At 39.7% G+C, this 19,137-nt stretch overlaps 1 protein-coding gene across 1 annotated transcript in view; it reads right to left on the reverse strand.

Moving 5' to 3' along the window:
* TENM1 (teneurin transmembrane protein 1) overlaps nt 1-19,137 on the reverse strand; it is a 122,674-nt gene that overhangs the window by 66,851 nt on the left and 36,686 nt on the right. The window contains exon 4 of the mRNA XM_015128153.3: nt 12,849-13,003. Within this exon, the coding sequence (XP_014983639.2) occupies nt 12,849-13,003 (155 nt within the window). The remainder of the gene's footprint in view (nt 1-12,848; nt 13,004-19,137) is intronic.

The raw sequence follows: 19,137 nt of genomic DNA on the forward strand, positions 1-19,137 counted from the left end.
AAGATTCCTAGTGGACTAGTTCAATAGATGTAATATATGAGTACAAAGTTTGCTCCTCCAAAGAATGTTACCTTCCTTCCTGCGCAACTATGGATGATGCTTCCCCTACCCCGTTATACCCATCTGACAAATGGGTGCTATTGGAAACCAGTGGGAAACATTGGAAACCAGTGGGAAACATACAAATCATCCAGTAAGCACTTATGAAGCACTGGCTGTGTATCTGGATGCTCTAGACAAACAGCTCCAAGTGTGTACCTTATGGGCAGTAGGTCAACAGGATTTCCTATGCATGCAAAAGGTCCATCTTGCTTGTGTATCTCCTATTGGGCTGACTTTGGGAAAAGCATTAGGCTGGCTCCAAGGCGTAACTTGCTATCCCATCAAGAAATTTGCTCTAACTCCCAATTCCATTCTAGTCAGGCATCAGATGGAAGTGAGTTACCAGAGCAGGATGATTCAAAAGCAGCAACAGAAATAAAGCACCCAGTCTCTTGATAATCAACTTATCTCCTGAAGTGAGAGGCCTGGTTGCTTATAGCAGTGCTTACAAAGGGCAGTTATGCTTCAGAGTTTGTACTGAGAGCTCAGTTTCAGATTTCAATAAATCAAAAAAAGATATTGATTTTGAACAAATGGATGATTTTATTGTCAAAGCAAATTTCATTTCCTGAGACGATTAGGTTTTATTAAACTCTTTCCTAACTGCCACTAAACACACATTCTGTGAATAAACAGCATATTCTTCAACCAAGTGGCATTTGTCATTCAGCTAAATACAATGATATTTGGTCATCTCCAGAGGCTGGAAAAATGCACACTTGGGTTCAGAACGTTTGTGCCAAAATCTTAGTTATATCACTCAATAACTCTATGGCCATAGCACAATATGTAATCCTTCTGACTAACAGTTTTCTCCTCTGGCAGATGGGGATAATAATACCTACCTCTCAAGGGTGGTTGGGTTGTGTAGATAAAATGGAAGAGTGCAAATTAGATTCTTAGCATAGTTCCTGGCACATAATGAGCTCTCTATAAGTGGTAGCAGTTATTCTTAGACTTACTATAGGACTTAATGATTTGCTAAAGATTAGGACAAGCCCTGAGAACTGATTCTTCTTTGGGCTTAGGTTTGCCACAGAAAAGTGCAGAAGATGAAGGCAAGTAAGATGAAGAGGACCATTCTCTCACATCACTTTCTAACCTCCATAGGTACTATGCTAGCATAGATGGGCCTTTCTTTGTTGGAGATCTTTTGGTTTTGAAATGCTGGAATGCTGGAAAGGTAACAAGAAACTTTGGATATTTGGTTGTATTTCTGTGGAGACACCTTTGTGGAGTTGGAAGGAACTTTGAGAAAACAGTTGGTCCCTTTTCCTGGCTCCAGAGAGGCCTGTATGTCAAGCATTCATAGATTATTGCTATCCAATATTTGCTTGAAAAGTTTCAAAAGGTGGGAACTCCACAATTTTTTTTTTTGTAATATATGATGCTGCCACATAGTGTTAGAAACAGTAAGCTTTTCTTTTTTTTTTTTTTTTTTTTTTTTGAGACAGAGTCTCGCTCTGTCGCCCGGGCTGGAGTGCAGTGGCCGGATCGCAGCTCACTGCAAGCTCCGCCTCCCGGGTTCACGCCATTCTCCTGCCTCAGCCTCCCGAGTAGCTGGGACTACAGGCGCCCACCACCGCGCCCGGCTAATTTTTTGTATTTTTTAGTAGAGACGGGGTTTCACCGTGTTAACCAGGATGGTCTCGATCTCCCGACCTCGTGATCCGCCCGTCTCGGCCTCCCAAAGTGCTGGGATTACAGGCTTGAGCCACCGCGCCCGGCCAGAAACAGTAAGCTTTTCTTAAGGTCTGATTCAAATCTTCATGTTGCAGCATAGGCCTCTATTTTCTCTCCCGTCCATTCCTGTCAGCAGAAACAATGCACTCTCATTTAGACATTTGTCTGTGCCCTCACCCATCAATATATTTTGATTTACTGAAATATGAAACTGAGCACTGTGTAAGCTCAGCTGGATCACTGTAAGTACTACTATAAACAACTAGCGCTTTGCTCTTGGTGGGTGTTATGAAGCTCCCTGCTCAGCTTTCTTCTCTCTAGCTGAAGATGGCCCATGTTCTTAAGTACAGTCATGGGAAACATGGGTTGCCAATCTGTCACACTTGTCTAAACAGATGGGAAGCTCTGGTCATAATGGCTGAGCATCTAGGAAGCTGTGCCACAGACAGGCTTTCTCCTGGTAAACTCTCTGTCAACTGACCCATCAATTTCATTTGGTGTGCTCCAGCTTTAGTCCACCTGTGCCACACCTGGGTGCTGATTTTCCCACACCTGGGAGCTGATTTGTTTCAATGCCAAAGCCTCTTCTTTCCAGCCAAACATCTCAAAGAAGTGATGTATTTTCTGTTTCTCCATTTCCTTACTTCCTACTCTGCCACTGGTATCTGACTCTCATTAATTAGCACTCTATCAAAGGCACTCTTATCAGAGGTTTTAATGCTGTGAAATCTGATGGCTTCTTTAAAAAGCACCTCATTTTTCATGATCCCTAAGCAGCATTTGATACTGACCATTCCCTTTCTCTTGAAAAGCTTGCTTCTCTTGGCTTTTTTGACACCTTCATGGTTTTCCTTCTAATTGCCAGGTCTCCTTCTCTCAGCCTCCTTCGTAGGCTCTCATTCCTCAGTCTTTTCTTGAATACTGGTGTTCCACAGAGCTTGGTCTTAAGCCTTCTCCTCTTTTTTATACTACGTACCGTCCGTGAGAGAGCTCATCCACTCCCCTATTTACCATTGCCATGTGTAAACTAATAGCAATCACAACTCTAATCTGTAGTTAGACCTCAAGCTTTAAACCTGTATCCAATTTCCTGCCAGATATCCCTATCTAGATGCCACACAGGCACTCAACGTACCCCAAACTGAACCCATCATCCAACCATCATGCAAACCTGCTTCTCTTCCTCTTGTATTCTCTGTCTCAGTAAATGGTACTACCATACACATGTTCCCTCTATTCTGAAATTGTCAGTCAACAAGTTCTTTGATATTAGCTCCAATGTTTAACTAATCTATCTACCTTTCTATGATATTTTAGGTTCAGTCATTCATATTGCTTGCCTATGTAGCCTGCGTAAAGCTGAGCAGTGTCATGGAAAGTCTCATCCAGAGTTGTATCCCAAAGAAATATCAGCTGAACATCCAAAAAGCATTGGAAAACAGCTTAATTTTTATAGCAGTCCCTTGGAAAAGGGCTGATCATTTCTATATTGATATGTTTTGTCCTTGTCATACCTGGATTTCTTCAACTGCCTCTTAAGTGGTCTCCCTGCCTTTAGTGTTATTTTGCTTCACTTGATTCTCCATGCAACAGCTAGAATGATCTCTTAAAACTGATTTCCATGCTTAATACTATTTTTAAAATGCATTTCCTTTCTTTTTTTTTTTTTTGGAATAAAGGGAAACTTCTTCAATAGAATAAAGAACATTTACAAAAATATCCCACAGCTAATGATGAAAAATTAGAAGCTTTCCCAGAGCAGGAGCAGGTCAAAGATTTCCCCTCTTACCACTCCCTTTCTTTTTTTAAAAAAAATTTTTTTATTATACTTTAAGTTCTAGGGTACATGTGCAAAATGTGCAGGTTTGTTACATATGTATATATGTGCTATGTTGGTGTGCTGCACCCATTAACTCATCATTTACATTAGGTATATCTCCTAATGCTATCCCTCCCACCTCCCCCCCACCCCACGACAGGCCCCAGTGTGTGATGTTCCCCTTCCTGTGTCCAAGTGTTCTCATTGTTCAATTCCCACCTATGAGTGAGAACACGTGGTATTTGGTTTTCTGTTCTTGCGATAGTTTGCTGAGAATGATGGTTTCCAGCTGCATCCATGTCCCTACAAAGGACACAAACTCATCCTTTTTTATGGCTGCATAGTATTCCATGGTGTATATGTGCCACATTTTCTTAATCCAGTCTGTCATTGATGGACATTTGGGTTGGTTCCAAGTCTTTGCTATTGTGAATAGTGCTGCAATAAACATACATGTGCATGTGTCTTTATAGCTGCATGATTTGTAATCCTTTGGGTATATACCCAGTAATGGGATGGCTGGGTCAAATGGTGTTTCTAGTTCTAGATCCTTGAGGAATCACCACACTGTCCTCCACAATGGTTGAACTAGTTTACAGTCCCACCAACAGTGTAAAAGTGTTCCTATTTCTCCACATCCTCCCAAGCACCTGTTGTTTCCTGACTTTTTAATTATCACCATTCTAACTGGTGTGAGATGGTATCTCACTGTGGTTTTGATTTCCATTTCTCTGATGGTGAGTGATGATGAGCATTTTTTCATGTGTCTGTTGGCTGTATACATGTCTTCTTTTGAGAAGTGTCTGTTCATATCCTTTTCCCACTTTTTGATGGGGTTGTTTGCTTTTTTCTTGTAAATTTGTTTGAGTTCTTTGTAGGTTCTGGATATTAGCCCTTTGTCAGATGAGTAGATTGCAAAAATTTTCTCCCATTCTATAAGTTGCCTGTTCACTCTGATGGTAGTTTCTTTTGCTGTGCAGAAGCTCTTCAGTTTAATTAGATCCCATTTGTCAATTTTGGCTTTTGTTGCCATTGTTTTTGGTGTTTTAGTCATGAAGTCCTTGCCCATGCCTATGTCCTGAATGGTACTACCTAGGTTTTCTTCTAGGGTTTTTATGGTTTTAGGTCTAACATTTAAGTCTCTAATCCATCTTGAATTAATATTCATATAAGGAGTAAGGAAAGGATCCAATTTCAGCTTTCTACATATGGCTAGCCAGTTTTCCCAGCACCATTTATTAAATAGGGAATCATTTCCCCATTTCTTGTTTTTGTCAGATTTGTCAAAGATCAGATGGTTGTAGATGTGTGGTATTATTTCTGAGGGCTCTGTTCTGTTCCATTGGTCTATATCTCTGTTTTGGTACCAGTACCATGCTGTTTTGGTTACTGTAGCCTTGTAGTATAGTTTGAAGTCAGGTAGCATGATGCCTGAAGCTTTGTTATTTCAGCTTAGGATTGTCTTGGCAATGTGAACTCTTTTTTGGTTCCATATGAACTTTAAAGTAGTTTTTTCCAATTCTGTGAAGAAAGTCATTGGTAGCTTAGTGGGGATGGCATTGAATCTATAAATTACCTTGGGCAGTATGACCATTTTCACGATGTTGATTCTTCCTATCCATGACCATGGAATGTTCTTCCATTTGTTTGCGTCCTCTTTTTATTCCATTGAGCAGTGGTTTGTAGTTCTCCTTTGTGAAGAGGTCCTTTACATCCCTTGTAAGTTGGATTCCTAGGTATTTTATTCTCTTTGAAGCAATTGTGAATGGGAGTTCACTCATGATTTGGCTCTCTGTCTGTCTGTTATTGGTGTATAAGAATGCTTGTGATTTTTGCACATTGATTTTGTATCCTGAGACTTTGCTGAAGTTGCTTATCAGCTTAAGGAGATTTTGGGCTGAGATGATGGGGTTTTCTACATATACAATCATGTCATCTGCAAACAGGGACAATTTGACTTCCTCTTTTCCTAACTGAATACCCTTTGTTTCTTTCTCCTGCCTGATTGCCCTGGCCAGAACTTCCAACACTATGCTGAATAGGAGTGGTGAGAGAGGGCATCCCTCTCTTGTGCCAGTTTTCAAAGGGAATGCTTCCAGTTTTTGCCCATTCAGTATGATATTGGCTGTGGGTTTGTCATAAATAGCTCTTATTATTTTGAGATATGTCCCATCAATACTGAATTTGAGAGCTTTTTGCATGAAGGGCTGTTGAATTTTGTCAAAGGCCCTTTTCTGCATCTATTGATATAATCATGTGGTTTTTGTCTTTGGTTCTGCTTATATGCTGGATTACATTTATTGATTTGCATATGTTGAACCAGCCTTGCATCCCAGGGATGAAGCCCACTTGATCATGGTGGATAAGCTTTGTGATGTGCTGCTGGATTTGGTTTCCCAGTATTTTATTGAGGATTTTTGCATCAATGTTCATCAGGGATATTGGTCTAAAATTCTCTTTTTTTGTTGTGTCTCTGCCAGGCTTTGGTATCAGAATGATGCTGGCCTCATAAAATGAGTTAGGGAGGATTCCCTCTTTTTCTATTGATTGGAATAGTTTCAGAAGGAATGGTACCAGCTCCTCCTTGTACCTGTGGTAGAATTCAATTGTGAATCTGTCTGGTCCTGGACTTTTTTTGGTTGGTAGGCTATTAATTATTGCCTCAATTTCAGAGCCTGCTATTGGTCTATTCAGGGATTCAACTTCTTCCTGGTTTAGTCTTGGGAGAGTGTATGTGTCCAGGAATTTATCCATTTCTTCTAGGTTTTCTAGTTTATTTGCGTAGAGGTGTTTATAGTGTTCTCTGATGGTAGTTTGTATGTCTGTGGGGTCAGTGGTGATATCCCCTTTATCATTTTTTATTGCATCTATTTGATTCTTCTCTCTTTTCTTCTGTATTAGTCTTGCTAGCAGTCTATCAATTTTGTTGATCTTTTCAAAAAACCAGCTCCTAAACATGGAAAGGAACAACCAGTACCAGCCATTGCAAAAACATGCCAAATGTAAATACCATCGATGCCAGGAAGCCATTTTTTGAAGGCCAGGATTTTTTGAAGGGTTTTTTGTATGTCTATCTCCTTCAGTTCTGCTCTGAACTTATTTCTTGCCTTCTGCTAGCTTTTGAATGTGTTTGCCCTTGCTTCTCTAGTTCTTTTAATTGTGATGTTAGGGTGTCAATTTTAGATCTTTCCTGCTTTCTCTTGTGGGCATTTAGTGCCATAAATTTCCCTCTACACACTGCTTTAACTGTGTCCCAGAGATTCTGGTATGTTGTATCTTTGTTCTCATTGGTTTCAAAGAACATCTTTATGTCTGCCTTCATTTCGTTTTGTACCCAGTAGTCATTCAGGAGCAGGTTATTCAGTTTCCATGTAGCTGAGTGGTTTTGATTGAGTTTTTTAGTCCTCAGTTCTAGTTTGATTGCACTGTGGTCTGAGAGATAGTTTGTTATAATTTCTGTTTTTTACATTTGCTGAGGAGTGCTTTACTTCCAACTATGTGATCAATTTTGGAATAAGTGTAATGTGGTGCTGAGAAGAATGTATATTCTGTTGATTTGGGGTGGAGAGTTCTGTAGATGTCTATTAGGTCTGCTTGGTGCAGAGTTGGGTTCAATTCCTGGATATCCTTGTTAACTTTCTGTCTTGTTGATCTGTCTAATGTTGACAGTGGGGTGTTAAAGTCTCCCATTATTTTTTTGTGGGAGTCTAAGTCTCTTTGTATGTCTCTAAGGACTTGCTTTATGAATCTGGGTGCTCCTGTATTGGGTGCATATATATTTAGGATAGTTAGCTCTTCTTGTTGAATTGATCCCTTTACCATTATGTAATGGCCTTCTTTGTCTCTTTTGATCTTTGTTGGTTTAAAGTCTGTTTTATCAGAGACTAGGATTGCAACCCCTGCCTTTTTTTGTTTTCCATTTGCTTGGTAGATCTTCCTCCATCCCTTTATTTTGAGCCTATGTGTGTCTCTGCATGTGAGATGGGTCTCCTGAACACAGTACACTGATGGATCTTGACTCTTTATCCAATTTGCCAGTCTGTGTCTTTTATTTGGACCATTTAGTCCATTTACATTTAAGGTTAATATTGTTATGTGTGAACTGGATCCTGTCATTATGATGTTAGCTGGTTATTTTGCTCGTTGGTTGATGCAGTTTCTTCCTGGCATCGATGGTCTTTACATTTTGGCATGTTTTTGCAATGACTGGTACTGGTTGTTCCTTTCCATGTTTAGTGCTTCCTTCAGGAGCTCTTGTAGGGCAGGCCTGGTGGTGACAAAATCTCTCAGCATTTGCTTGTCTGTAAAGGATTTTATTTCTCCTTCACTTATGAAACTTAGTTTGGCTGGATATGAAATTCTGGGTTTAAAATTCTTTTCTTTGAGATTGTTGAATATTGGCCCCCACTCTCTTCTGGCTTGGAGAGTTTCTTCCAAGAGATCTGCTGTTAGTCTGATGGGGTTCCCTTTGTGGGTAACCCGACCTTTCTCTCTGGCTGCCCTTAACAGTTTTTCCTTCATTTGAACTTTGGTGAATCTGACAATTATGTGTCTTGGAGTTGCTGTTCTCGAGGAGTATCTTTGTGGCATTCTCTGTATTTCCTGAATTTGAATGTTGGCCTGCCTTACTAGGTTGGGAAAGTTCTCCTGGATAATATCCTGCACAGTGTTTTCCAACTTGGTTCCATTCTCCCCGTCACAATCAGGTACACCAATCAGACATAGATTTGGTCTTTTCACATAGTCCCATATTTCTTGGAGGCTTTTTTCATTTTTTACGCTTTTTTTCTCTAAACTTCTCTTCTTGCTTCATTTCATTCATTTGATCTTCAATCACTGATACCCTTTCTTCCAGTTGATCGAATTGGTTACTGAAGCTCCTGCATTTGTCATGTAGTTCTCATGCCATGGTTTTCAGCTCTATCGGGTAATTTAAGGACATCTCTACATTGGTTATTCTAGTTAGCCATTTGTCTAATCTTTTTTCAAGGTTTTTAGCCTCTTTGTGATGGGCTCGAACTTCTTCCTTTAGCTTGGAGAAGTTTGATCATCTGAAGGCTTCTTCTCTCAGCTTGTCAGTGTCATTCTCTGTCTAGCTTTGTTTCATTGCTGGAGAGGAGCTGCGTTCCTTTGGAGGGGGAGAGGTGCTCTCATTTTTAGAATTTTCAGCTTTTCTGCTCTGTTTTTTCCCCATCTTTGTGGTTTTATCTACCTTTGGTCTTTGATGATGGTGACATACAGATGGGGTTTTGGTGTGGATGTCCTTTCTGTTTGTTAGTTTTCCTTCTAATAGTCAGGACCCTCAGCTGCAGGTCTGTTGGAGTTTGCTGGCAGTCCACTCCAGACACTGTTTCCTTGGTTATCAGCAGTGGAGGCTGCAGAAGAGTGAATACTGCTGAACAGCAAATGTTTCTGCCTGACCGTTCCTCTGGAAGCTTCATCTCAGGGGGGTACCCGGTCGTGTGAGGTGTCAGTCTGTCCCTACTGGGGGATGCCTCCTGGTTAGCCTATTCAGGGATCAGGGACACACTTGAGGCAGTTTGTCTGTTCTCAGATCTCAAACTCCATGCTGGGAGAACCACTACTCTCTTCAAAGCTGTCAGACAGGGACATTTAAATCTTCAGAGGTTTCTGCTGCCTTTTGTTTGGCTATGCCCTGTCCCCAGAGATGGAGTCTACAGAGGCAGGCAGGCCTCCTTGAGCTGCAGTGGGCTCCTCCCTGTTTAAGCTTCCAGGCCACTTTGTTTACGTACTCAAGCCTCAGCAATGGTGGGCACCCCTACCCCAGCCTTGCTGCCACCTTGCAGTTAGATCTCAGACTGCTGTGCTAGCAATGAGGGAGGCCCCGTGGTCGTGGGACCCTCTGAGCCAGGCATGGGATATAATCTCCTGCTGTGCTGTTTGCTAAGACCCTTGGAATAGTGCAGTATTAGGGTGGGAGTGACCTGATTTTCCAGGTGCTGTGTTTCACGGTTTCCCTTGGCTAGGAAAGGGAATTCCCTTACCCCTTGAATTTCCCGGGTGAGGTGATGCCTCGCCCTGCTTCAGCTCTTGCTGGGTGGGCTGCAGCCACTGTCCAGCACCCACTGTCTGACACACCCCAGTGAGATGAACCTGGTACCTCAGTTGGAAATGCAGAAATCCGCATTTCCCTTCTTAATGCTGTTATTGTCTCCTCATTGTCCAGTATAAACTTCATTATGCTTATAAGGCCCTTCACCATTTCACCCTCACTTACCTTTCTAGCTTCATATCTCACTACTCTTTCATATTCTTTTCGCCATTATGTCCTTTTGGTTCAGGTATAGATGTTAACTGTACCTGTTGAGCCCTTCCTATGCCTGTTCCAGGAGCACACAGTCTACTGTGGGAGACCAGTTGGATGCACAGTTTGCCAACAAAGATCAAATTACATTTAAGCATGGTGATACTAAATTCCAGTAAGGGAATGAAGCAACAGTGAGGACTAGAGCCATCAAGGAAGGTTCCCATGGAAGAGGTGAGGTGTGAGGAGGATGGAGAATGGGATTTGGACTGGCAGAGGTACTTTCAGACTGGGGGAAAGGGGCCACGAGAAGTAGGCCTCTAATAAAGGTAGAGGGTAATAATCTGGACACTGATCAATATAGTATCCTTGTTCTGAGCCAGTCTGGGTGGACAAATTGGAGTTACTTTTTAGTGTGTCTCAGGCACAGAACAGGAAATGGTGGATAGCAGCAGAGTTACTGGCCAAATAATCTGTACATAAAACCTGCTTTCTTTCCTGGTAAATCCTGCTGGCTTCTACCATCCCCTTCTCATACCACACAACCTCCCTTGCCTCCAAAAGATTCTTCTGTATCTCTAAAGCTAAAGTTGTGTAAAGAAAGGGGAAAGAGAGTACTTCAGAGAAACTGAGGCTTGGGATGAAATGCCATAGAGAAAAGTTTCTGTCTCCTGGTTACCAGGGCTTCTTTTCAGTGGGCTGCATTGTACATCCCAACCTGAAAAGGGTGAGGAGATTTTATAGTGGGAATTATGTTTGGAAAGTGTCATGTGAAAAATAACCCTTCTCATGGTGATGATGATCATATGTTCGCTCTACTAAGACAAAGAATTCTCTTTCAACATAACTTTTCTACACAGAAACAGAAAAGTTGTTTAGAGTTGACTGATTGCAATACTAAGTGCCCTGTTTTAAGTTAAAAATATCCCACAAGTGAATCATACATGTGCATCTTCTCTCTCCCCCCTCCTCTATACAAATACATTCACACCCTTCTTTATTGCCATAAATAATGCTCCTTTTCCTTGCCTTCTGCAGCATTTTGAATCATGGAAAGTTAGACTATTCTAGGACTTGATAGCCTGATCCATTCAAATCTCTATTAAAAAGGGTTTGTTCATTTTGTCAGTTTTCCAGGCCCAACTCCCCATTTCACTTTTGTAGTTGACTATATATGAACATTTCTTGAGTTTCGGGGGCAGGGCAAGGGCACACAGAGAAGAAGAAATCCTAAATAAGCTAGTGTTTTATAGAGATGTATGCTCAAGGTGGGTGGAGGTGGCAGGAGATCTTAGGGTCAATGACTAAAGCAAGGTTTCTTAGGGGTGTGTTCCTTTTACTTACTAATATGGTTTTGCTGTGTCCCCACCCAAATCTCATATTGAATTGTAACTCCTACAATTCCCACATGTCGTGGGAGAAACCTGGTGGGAGGTGATTGAATTATGGGGACGGGTCTTTCCTGAGCTGTTCTCGTGATAGTGCATGAGTCTCATGAGATATAATGGTTTTAAAAATGGGAATTTCCCTGCACAAGCTCTCTGTTTGCTTGCCGCCATCCATGTAAGACATGACTTGCTCCTCCTTGCCTTCCGCCATGATTGTGAGGCCTCCCCTCCGTGGGGAACCGTAAGTCCAATAAACCTCTTTCTTTTGTAAATTGCCCAGTCTCGGATATGTCTTTATCAGCAGTGTAAAAATGGACTAATACATTTACCTTGTTTTTCTAGGTTTTAGGTGGTATGACAAATGAAGCAACAGGAATATCATAACTGTGGGGGACACTGCTCATTGCCTCCCCAGTAGAAACCCTTTACTCCTTGCTAACAGAACTCTGATTTTGGTTTAAGAATCAGGTAGCAATGTGCTCAGGGAAGGGGACCCACTTCTAGAGGGTCTGAATCCACTATGTAATCCCATTTCCCCTTTGCCAGTGACCGGTGAAGGCATGGGCATGTGATTCAATTCTGGCCAATGTGACACAAGAAGGAAATCTGCTGGCATCTTTGCTATCTTTGGACCTCTCATTATGTGAGATAATTAAACGTTGTTGTTTAAACAACTTTTAGACAAGTATTTTATTACTTGCAGCCAAGACCATCCTCTCTGATATGCTAATCAATTTGAAAACTCTCAACATCCACTTTAATTTTTTTGAAAATATTATTTAATAATCTACTTTATTAGGGTCACAAATTTATGGAATGTTAGAGCTGGAAGGTTTGAGGACTGTCTAATCTATTTCCTTCATTTCTTGTTTCTGCAGACTAAGAAAGTCAGACATTGAATGTTGGGACTATGCTGTATGCTCTATAATCTCTTTAAATGTCTAACACTGATTTTGTAGAATTGTGGTAAAATCAGAATTTTTGACCCAGATGAGAGCTACACTGAATTTTCTTTTATCCTCACTGGCTTAAAAAACAAAAACAAAAACAAAAACAAAAACAAAACCCAAACCCCAAAAAACAGATTTCCTAAATAACAGTAAAATAGATCTCAGAGGGGATATTGCTTTTACTTAAGAAAACTTCCAAACATCCTAGAAATAGCTATTTATATACACGTGAATAACAACATGCTCATATATTCATTAAAAAAGATGTCTAAAGAGCCGTCATAGTCACTATTTTTCTATATTTCAGTCACTGTTTCATTTAAAAATAATAGAATTACATATCTTAGAAATATTCAATAAATGAGATTGGCCTTACCTTCTGATTAATTCAAGTTTGAGAGACTTTACTTAATTGTATGTCAATATTCTACCTGACATTACTTCCATCTTTGCTTACCATTTTCTCCCAACTAAGCTTTTCTAATGAGGAAAAAAGTAACTTACATAAACAGAAACTTCTGCTATCTGGTGTTATAACAGATATACCAGGCTTCCATTCTACCTAATTTCTACATGAGAAAATTGTTATCCATTTCCATGATGCCAAATGACAATAACACTTGAAAACCAGTGGTGCCTACCTGAGTGATGTCCATTCCTGAGTCACAGCTCAGTGGTTGTGTGGAAGTTAGACCATTTGAGCCGATTACAGTTGCGATCACAGCATTCTCATCAATTTTGCGAATCATAGTCCCATCCACAAAGTAAATGAATCCATGCCTATCAACTGTGATGCCTGTTGGGAAAGAGCAAATGAGCATTAGTAGTCTAGTGAACCACATTTGTACTAAGTTCTGTATTTTGAAAAAAGCTATAGCAATGGAAAGGCATTTTAAAGACATATAGATTAAGTTTTGCTCAGCACAGACAGTACAGTAATGGGAGAGGTTTGTTGGGGCATACATTCACTTCTTTGTGTATTGAGAAGAAATGACAAAAAGTCACATGCAGAGATAAAGCCAGGTCTAATAATTTTGTTTTGTCCAGTTTTACATTTCCACCCCCTTGATACTTGCTTGCCCCCACAATTAAAAATCATCTTTAAGTGGGAAAAGACAGGGAGATAATGTATATTACATTTCTTTTAGGGTGCTGATGCACACGCTGCTGCTTATTTTCATGATTGCATTAGCAAATAACTGACTTGAAAAGCATTATAATTATTTTCATCAATTCAGACTTTGTTAAAAGGGAGTTTGTAATAACTCTGATAAACTGGGCTGAGTTTTTTCTCCATATTATCTATTAAGGGGGGTTGGAGAGCAAAATTATAGTATCACAAAGGGAATGGCTAAGTTTCTAGAAAAGATAAAAGCTGATAAAAATTTTCAGAGTTTTTACACACTGTGTTGATTACAGCCTGGTTTCTTAAAATTTTTATTATAATAGCAGTTCGAAGGCTTGGGTTCTAATACTGAATACCCCACTTACAACTAATGTGTGACTTTGAGTCATTCATTTGCAAATTTCAGACTCTTCTTTGGTAACATAGGGACGGGATCATCTGCCTTATTTAGCTAAAGTGATCTACTGCTCTGGTTTGGCTGTAACTGAGGCAGAGATCAGTTTTAAAGCTAGGACCATCCTTGACAAACCAGGATGAGCTGGTTACTCTATATCTTGTTTTTTGTTGTTGTTGTTGTTGTTGTTGTTTCTTTTTTAGGGAGTTTTGCTCTTATTGCCCAGGCTGGGTACAATGGTGCAATCTCGGCTCACTGCAACCTCCGCCTCCCAGGTTCAAGCAATTATCCTGCCTCAGTCTCCCAAGTAGCTAAGATTATAGGTGCCCGCCAGCACGCCTGGCTAATTTTTTGTATTTTTAGTAGAGACAGGTTTTCACCATGTTGGTCAGGCTGGTCTCAGACTGACCTCAGGTGATCCACCTGCCTTGGCCTCCCAAACTGTTGGGATTACAGGCGTGAGCTAGCGGTCCTGGACCTAGGTTGTTATATCATATGAAATAATACATATAAAAAGTATCAGATACACTTTAAGAACATATGGCTCTACTCCTATTTCCCTCAGAGCTTTTGACAGTGCTCTTGAAAATAACCACATGGCATTTTTCAAACTAGTCTACAATTTAGTCTTTTCCTCACTTCCCTTTATTTAGGTTTGGTGAAACTCATTGAATGGATGTTAAAGTCAGAATTTCTGTGCTAGCAAGCATGTCCTTTTAACACAACACAACACACAAACACACACACACACACACACACACATGAATTTTCTGGCAAAATGTGAACTCATCTAGAGTCATTTTATAAACCCAACTTAATAAACTGCTTTTAGATGAACTAATTCATTGGCAGGAAGTTAATATTAAGACTTGGCTTTATGGTATACTTTGATTAATCCTGATGTTCCTCATGAAGTATTAATTGTTAACATCTATAAAAGTTACAAATTCATTTTAATGTCCCCTGAATACTTCTAAAGTCATCTATGTTTTGGTGAGTTCTCCAAGGAAACCATCATATCCAAACAATGGATTTCCATGTCCATAAATCCCTTTATGATTTTTAGAGGCATAAGGACCCTTAAGGTGGTTTATAAAAAGACTTTTAAGACTGGGGCAGGTTAAATGATGATGGCATATGAACAATTATTTAATATCTAGAACATTTTGGGTGAGGATGAACCAAGGGGGAACTTCTGCCTGTTATTTTTGTGTTTTGGCAACATCAATTTCTTGATTGCTTAAAATTTGGTGTGGTTTGTGACAGACCTATTATTTAGAATCACCTTCTATGACCACTATATTAAATATTGCTGAGTATAAAATTTCAAATTTGGCTGTCATAAGGGGATAGACTGAAAGATCAAGACTCAAGACTCAAGTCTGGAGACGGAAGGACTGAGAGGAGTTGTGCTCGACATGTACGAAATCATGAATCATTTACTAAGCACTATGATTTCTAAATCATAGTGACTGTCACTATGCTAGGCTCTGTGAGGGTATGAGGACAAAGAATCTGGTGACACTGAAACTAAGACTAAGAGGAATACTCTGGAACTTTAGTAAGTTAAGGATATTAAAAATAAAATGAAGTGTTGCTCTTCTGAGAAGGTAGTAAACCTAGAGGATCTGATCCTCTAAAAATTTGAGCAGCTTCACAAAAGGTATAGAGAAATAAATGTATTCTTAACTAGTATATGTGGGAAGGTCTTTACATCTCTTTGCTGATATCAGGGAGGACAATTCTTTTCTTTGACTACCACACTTCTCATCCCATCAGAGTGCAAAGTTTAGGATGATCCAGGGAGGATAATCTGGGACTTTACACAGTGTTCTTACTTTTACTTTTTGTGAAGATCTAAACACTGTGAACTTCTTTCTCTCTGTTCATGTCAGCTGAATTCCACAGATGAGTGCCCTTTGAAATAAGTCTGGGCTTATTAAATACTCACTATTTGCCTTCAGGGCTTATTCTGCTGACAGTTTGTGGAATATTTTCCTTTCATATATTTGTGTAGCAACTTCTTTTATCATGGTCCAAATTCCAAACATACTTCTTTTTCCTTGAGAAGCTTTAATTAACTTTGATTGGGTTACACTTATGTTTGGAGTTGAAAAAGAAATAGTAGAAAAGGCTTTGAGGAAACTATGTGATAGGTGCTTCATAAATGTACGTAGGCATATTTTATATGTACATATTTTCCTCTCATTTGCCTTCCCTTACCAACCAATCAACCTACCAACACATAAATTCCCCAAACAACAATTTTGCAACCTCTTTGCTGGTGAAGTTTAAGGGGTATTTAATTTTCACTGAGGATAAAAATCAAATTGGAAACCCCAGGCAGGAAAAAGAGAATAATATTTGTCCATCATTTGGGGAGGTTTCCCCTCCCATAATGCTTATTGTTATAACCCAGGGATAGTGATGACACAGTAGATATATTACTGCTTGTCAGAATGAGTGAAAGGAGGTGACACATTCCCAGTATATATTTTAAGCTTTATTCTTTGGAGATGGGCATGTGAGTGATTTCAGATCACATAAAGCCAACTGGGGCTAGCAAGATCTGCAGATTCAATTTACTTTCCAATTTTGATATTGTTGTGCCCAGATCTCCAAAACTTGGTAACCAATGTTGTGGGCATAATTTGTTCCAACGGTCAGGTTCATTGATGTGCTCACTGACAGCATTTTCATTAGCACTTAAAACACAATCAAAGGTACAGTCTCTGGATGAGAAAAGATTTAAAGATTTAAGCCGTACTAAGAAAACCACTTCCAGGTTTAAAAATTTTGAACCAGAATTCATTTACAAAGCAAGTAAAAATATAGAGATCTCCGATATTACCACAAGGTTAGGCAGTGATGCGAGGCAGGTGGAGGTGGAAGCGGGAAGAAAACACACAATAGCTTGAGTCCCCTCACTTTAAATCTGAATTTAAAAATCCCCCTGCACCAAGGAAAACATCGGCCTCAGATGCCCAGACAGCATGTTTAGCTTGGAGCACATTTTTACATTTGGGAGAAAATAAATAAATCATTGTAAATTAGTGCATATAATGAAAGTACTGACAGACCATAACCTGGAAGTGTGAATGCTGCTGTCTCCATTCATCAGCATTAAGCCCTAACAAGCTCTTTCTATGGAGAGACCTGCTCATAAATAAAGCGCATCTTGTAAAAAAAATTATTCACAACATCCCATGCAAAGTAGGGGATATTATATAATATGCGAACTGCAGGCTCTTTTCTTTGTGAAGCATTGCTCTGTATGAAACCGCTGCAAATTATAGGCGAAATTATTTGACTTCTTCCCTTGTCTTATTATCCTCCAATGAATAAATACTATAATTCTTAAGAAGACAATTGCCTAAAGCTGGGGCAGCCTGGATAGTTACTTATAAATTTATCACCTGTGAGGGGAAAAAGACGTTACTGATCAATACTGAAGGAACAGGGGCATCCTGATGTAATCACTGAGAGTCCAGATGTGGTGCTTAATAGCCTGCAAATAGTAGCTAAAATCCCAAATTAGAAAACAGTGAAGATCACAGTTTTTGGCTGTGTAGAATGCCAATTTCAAATGTTGGCAGAAGGCATCTCTGTACTTAATTTTTTAAAATTACAGCTGTTGAGGCCACCTACATTTTTATTATTTCTATATAAAAAATGAAACATCTTTCAGAATATAAGCTTTGGAAAGCAGTCATAACATTTTCTTCATCTATAGCCCTAGCAACAAGAAAACTGAAATACTGGATGTTTTTTGGCCACAATCTGCTGTTTAATTTTATGAGACAAAGATAAATGGTTAAATCAACTTCCAGGGAAAGTCCTAAGCCTAATATGGTGTCAGCTCAATCTCCAATACTGAGAGTGCTGAATTGTGTAACTGATTCAAAAATATTCTTTAAGCCAAAGAGAATTTTTCTTTGTTCATGTGCATTCCAATTCTCTGAAAATTGGTATTATATGTGTGGTATATATGGAAACTCTACTAGGCAGAAAAGTCCATTCTTCAACCCACCTGACTACTGTCCACTTAATTACCCTCTGGGATCAGAAAGGGCCAAGTTACTTATGCGTAATAAGCCTGGTAAGTTCTCTCACTGTGTAGCCACTAAATGGAACTTCTAGAACTTGGAGGGTTTACAGATTTCTGTGTGTCAATAGAGGTTGGAAGGAGGCAGAACTTAATGACCAGCTGAGATGATTTCACTGTGTGGTTAACAATGGCATCATGATTTCTCCAGTAGGAAACACTAATAAACTCACTGTAATATTATATGACTAGTGAATAGTGAGTTATTTAATCAGATATTTTGTTTAGTAAAATGCTATAGTACATTCTACATAGTAAAGGTAATTTCCAAAGAACATAAACACAAATTTAAAATGATAAGCATTCAAAGTAATATTCTGCAGACTGGAACGTCTTCTTTTGATTACTCAAAAGGCACTTCAAAGGGCTTCATAGTCATTATAAGGAACAATAAATTTGTGGGCTAGTTAACTAAGACTTCGGATTGAGAGAAAGACACGATGCCAGTGTTTAGCATTTGTCTTGTCTTCAGCTCCTTCTGATCCTCTCAAAGCTTTAGACTTCAGTTTTGCCATAAGGCAAAGTGAATGGACAGACCTTTTAAATCCACCAACCACTATTTTTCTTAAAGCTTACTGAGAAAAATGTTTTCCTGTTTACTCATTAACTTATTCAAGATTTATTTTGCACCCTCTATGTGTGAGGCACTGTCCTAGGCAATGGGAGTACAGGAGACTATAAAACAGACATGGCATTGCTCTTAGAAAGCCTGGAAACTGGTAGAGGGAGACAGAGAAATAACCACGCAATTACAATGCCATTAGATAAACACTAGTTTGGGGTGAAGTCCAAGGTGCCATCGGAGCATCCTTGGGGGATGGGCTGGGGAAATGAAAGTCCCAAGTGATTTCTCAGACTTAAGTGATAGGTAAGCTGAAATTTGAAGATCCATGTTGAATTCTAGATGAGCCTAGTATGTATGAAACCCAGGTAAACACCACTGAAAATCCATGAAAGATGACTAATATTACTAAACAATAATCATTTCCATTTGCCAAGAATACTATGATATTTCAGGTACTGTGCTGGATTCCTTACATAGATTTTCTCATATAATCCTCACAACAGCCCTTTGGAGTTGTACTAATGTAATGTTTTATTTATTTTTTATTTTTTTTTTTGAGACAGAGTCTCGCTCTGTCGCCCAGGCTGGAGTGCAGTGGCCGGATCTCAGCTCACTACAAGCTCCGCCTCCCGAGTTTACGCCATTCTCCTGCCTCAGCCTCCTGAGTAGCTGGGACTACAGGCGACCGCCACCTCGCCTGGCTAGTTTTTTTGTATTTTTTAGTAGAGACGGGGTTTCAC

The sequence above is a fragment of the Macaca mulatta genome, chromosome X, assembly GCF_049350105.2.
Source record: "Macaca mulatta isolate MMU2019108-1 chromosome X, T2T-MMU8v2.0, whole genome shotgun sequence".
NCBI classification, from domain to species: Eukaryota; Metazoa; Chordata; class Mammalia; order Primates; family Cercopithecidae; genus Macaca; species Macaca mulatta.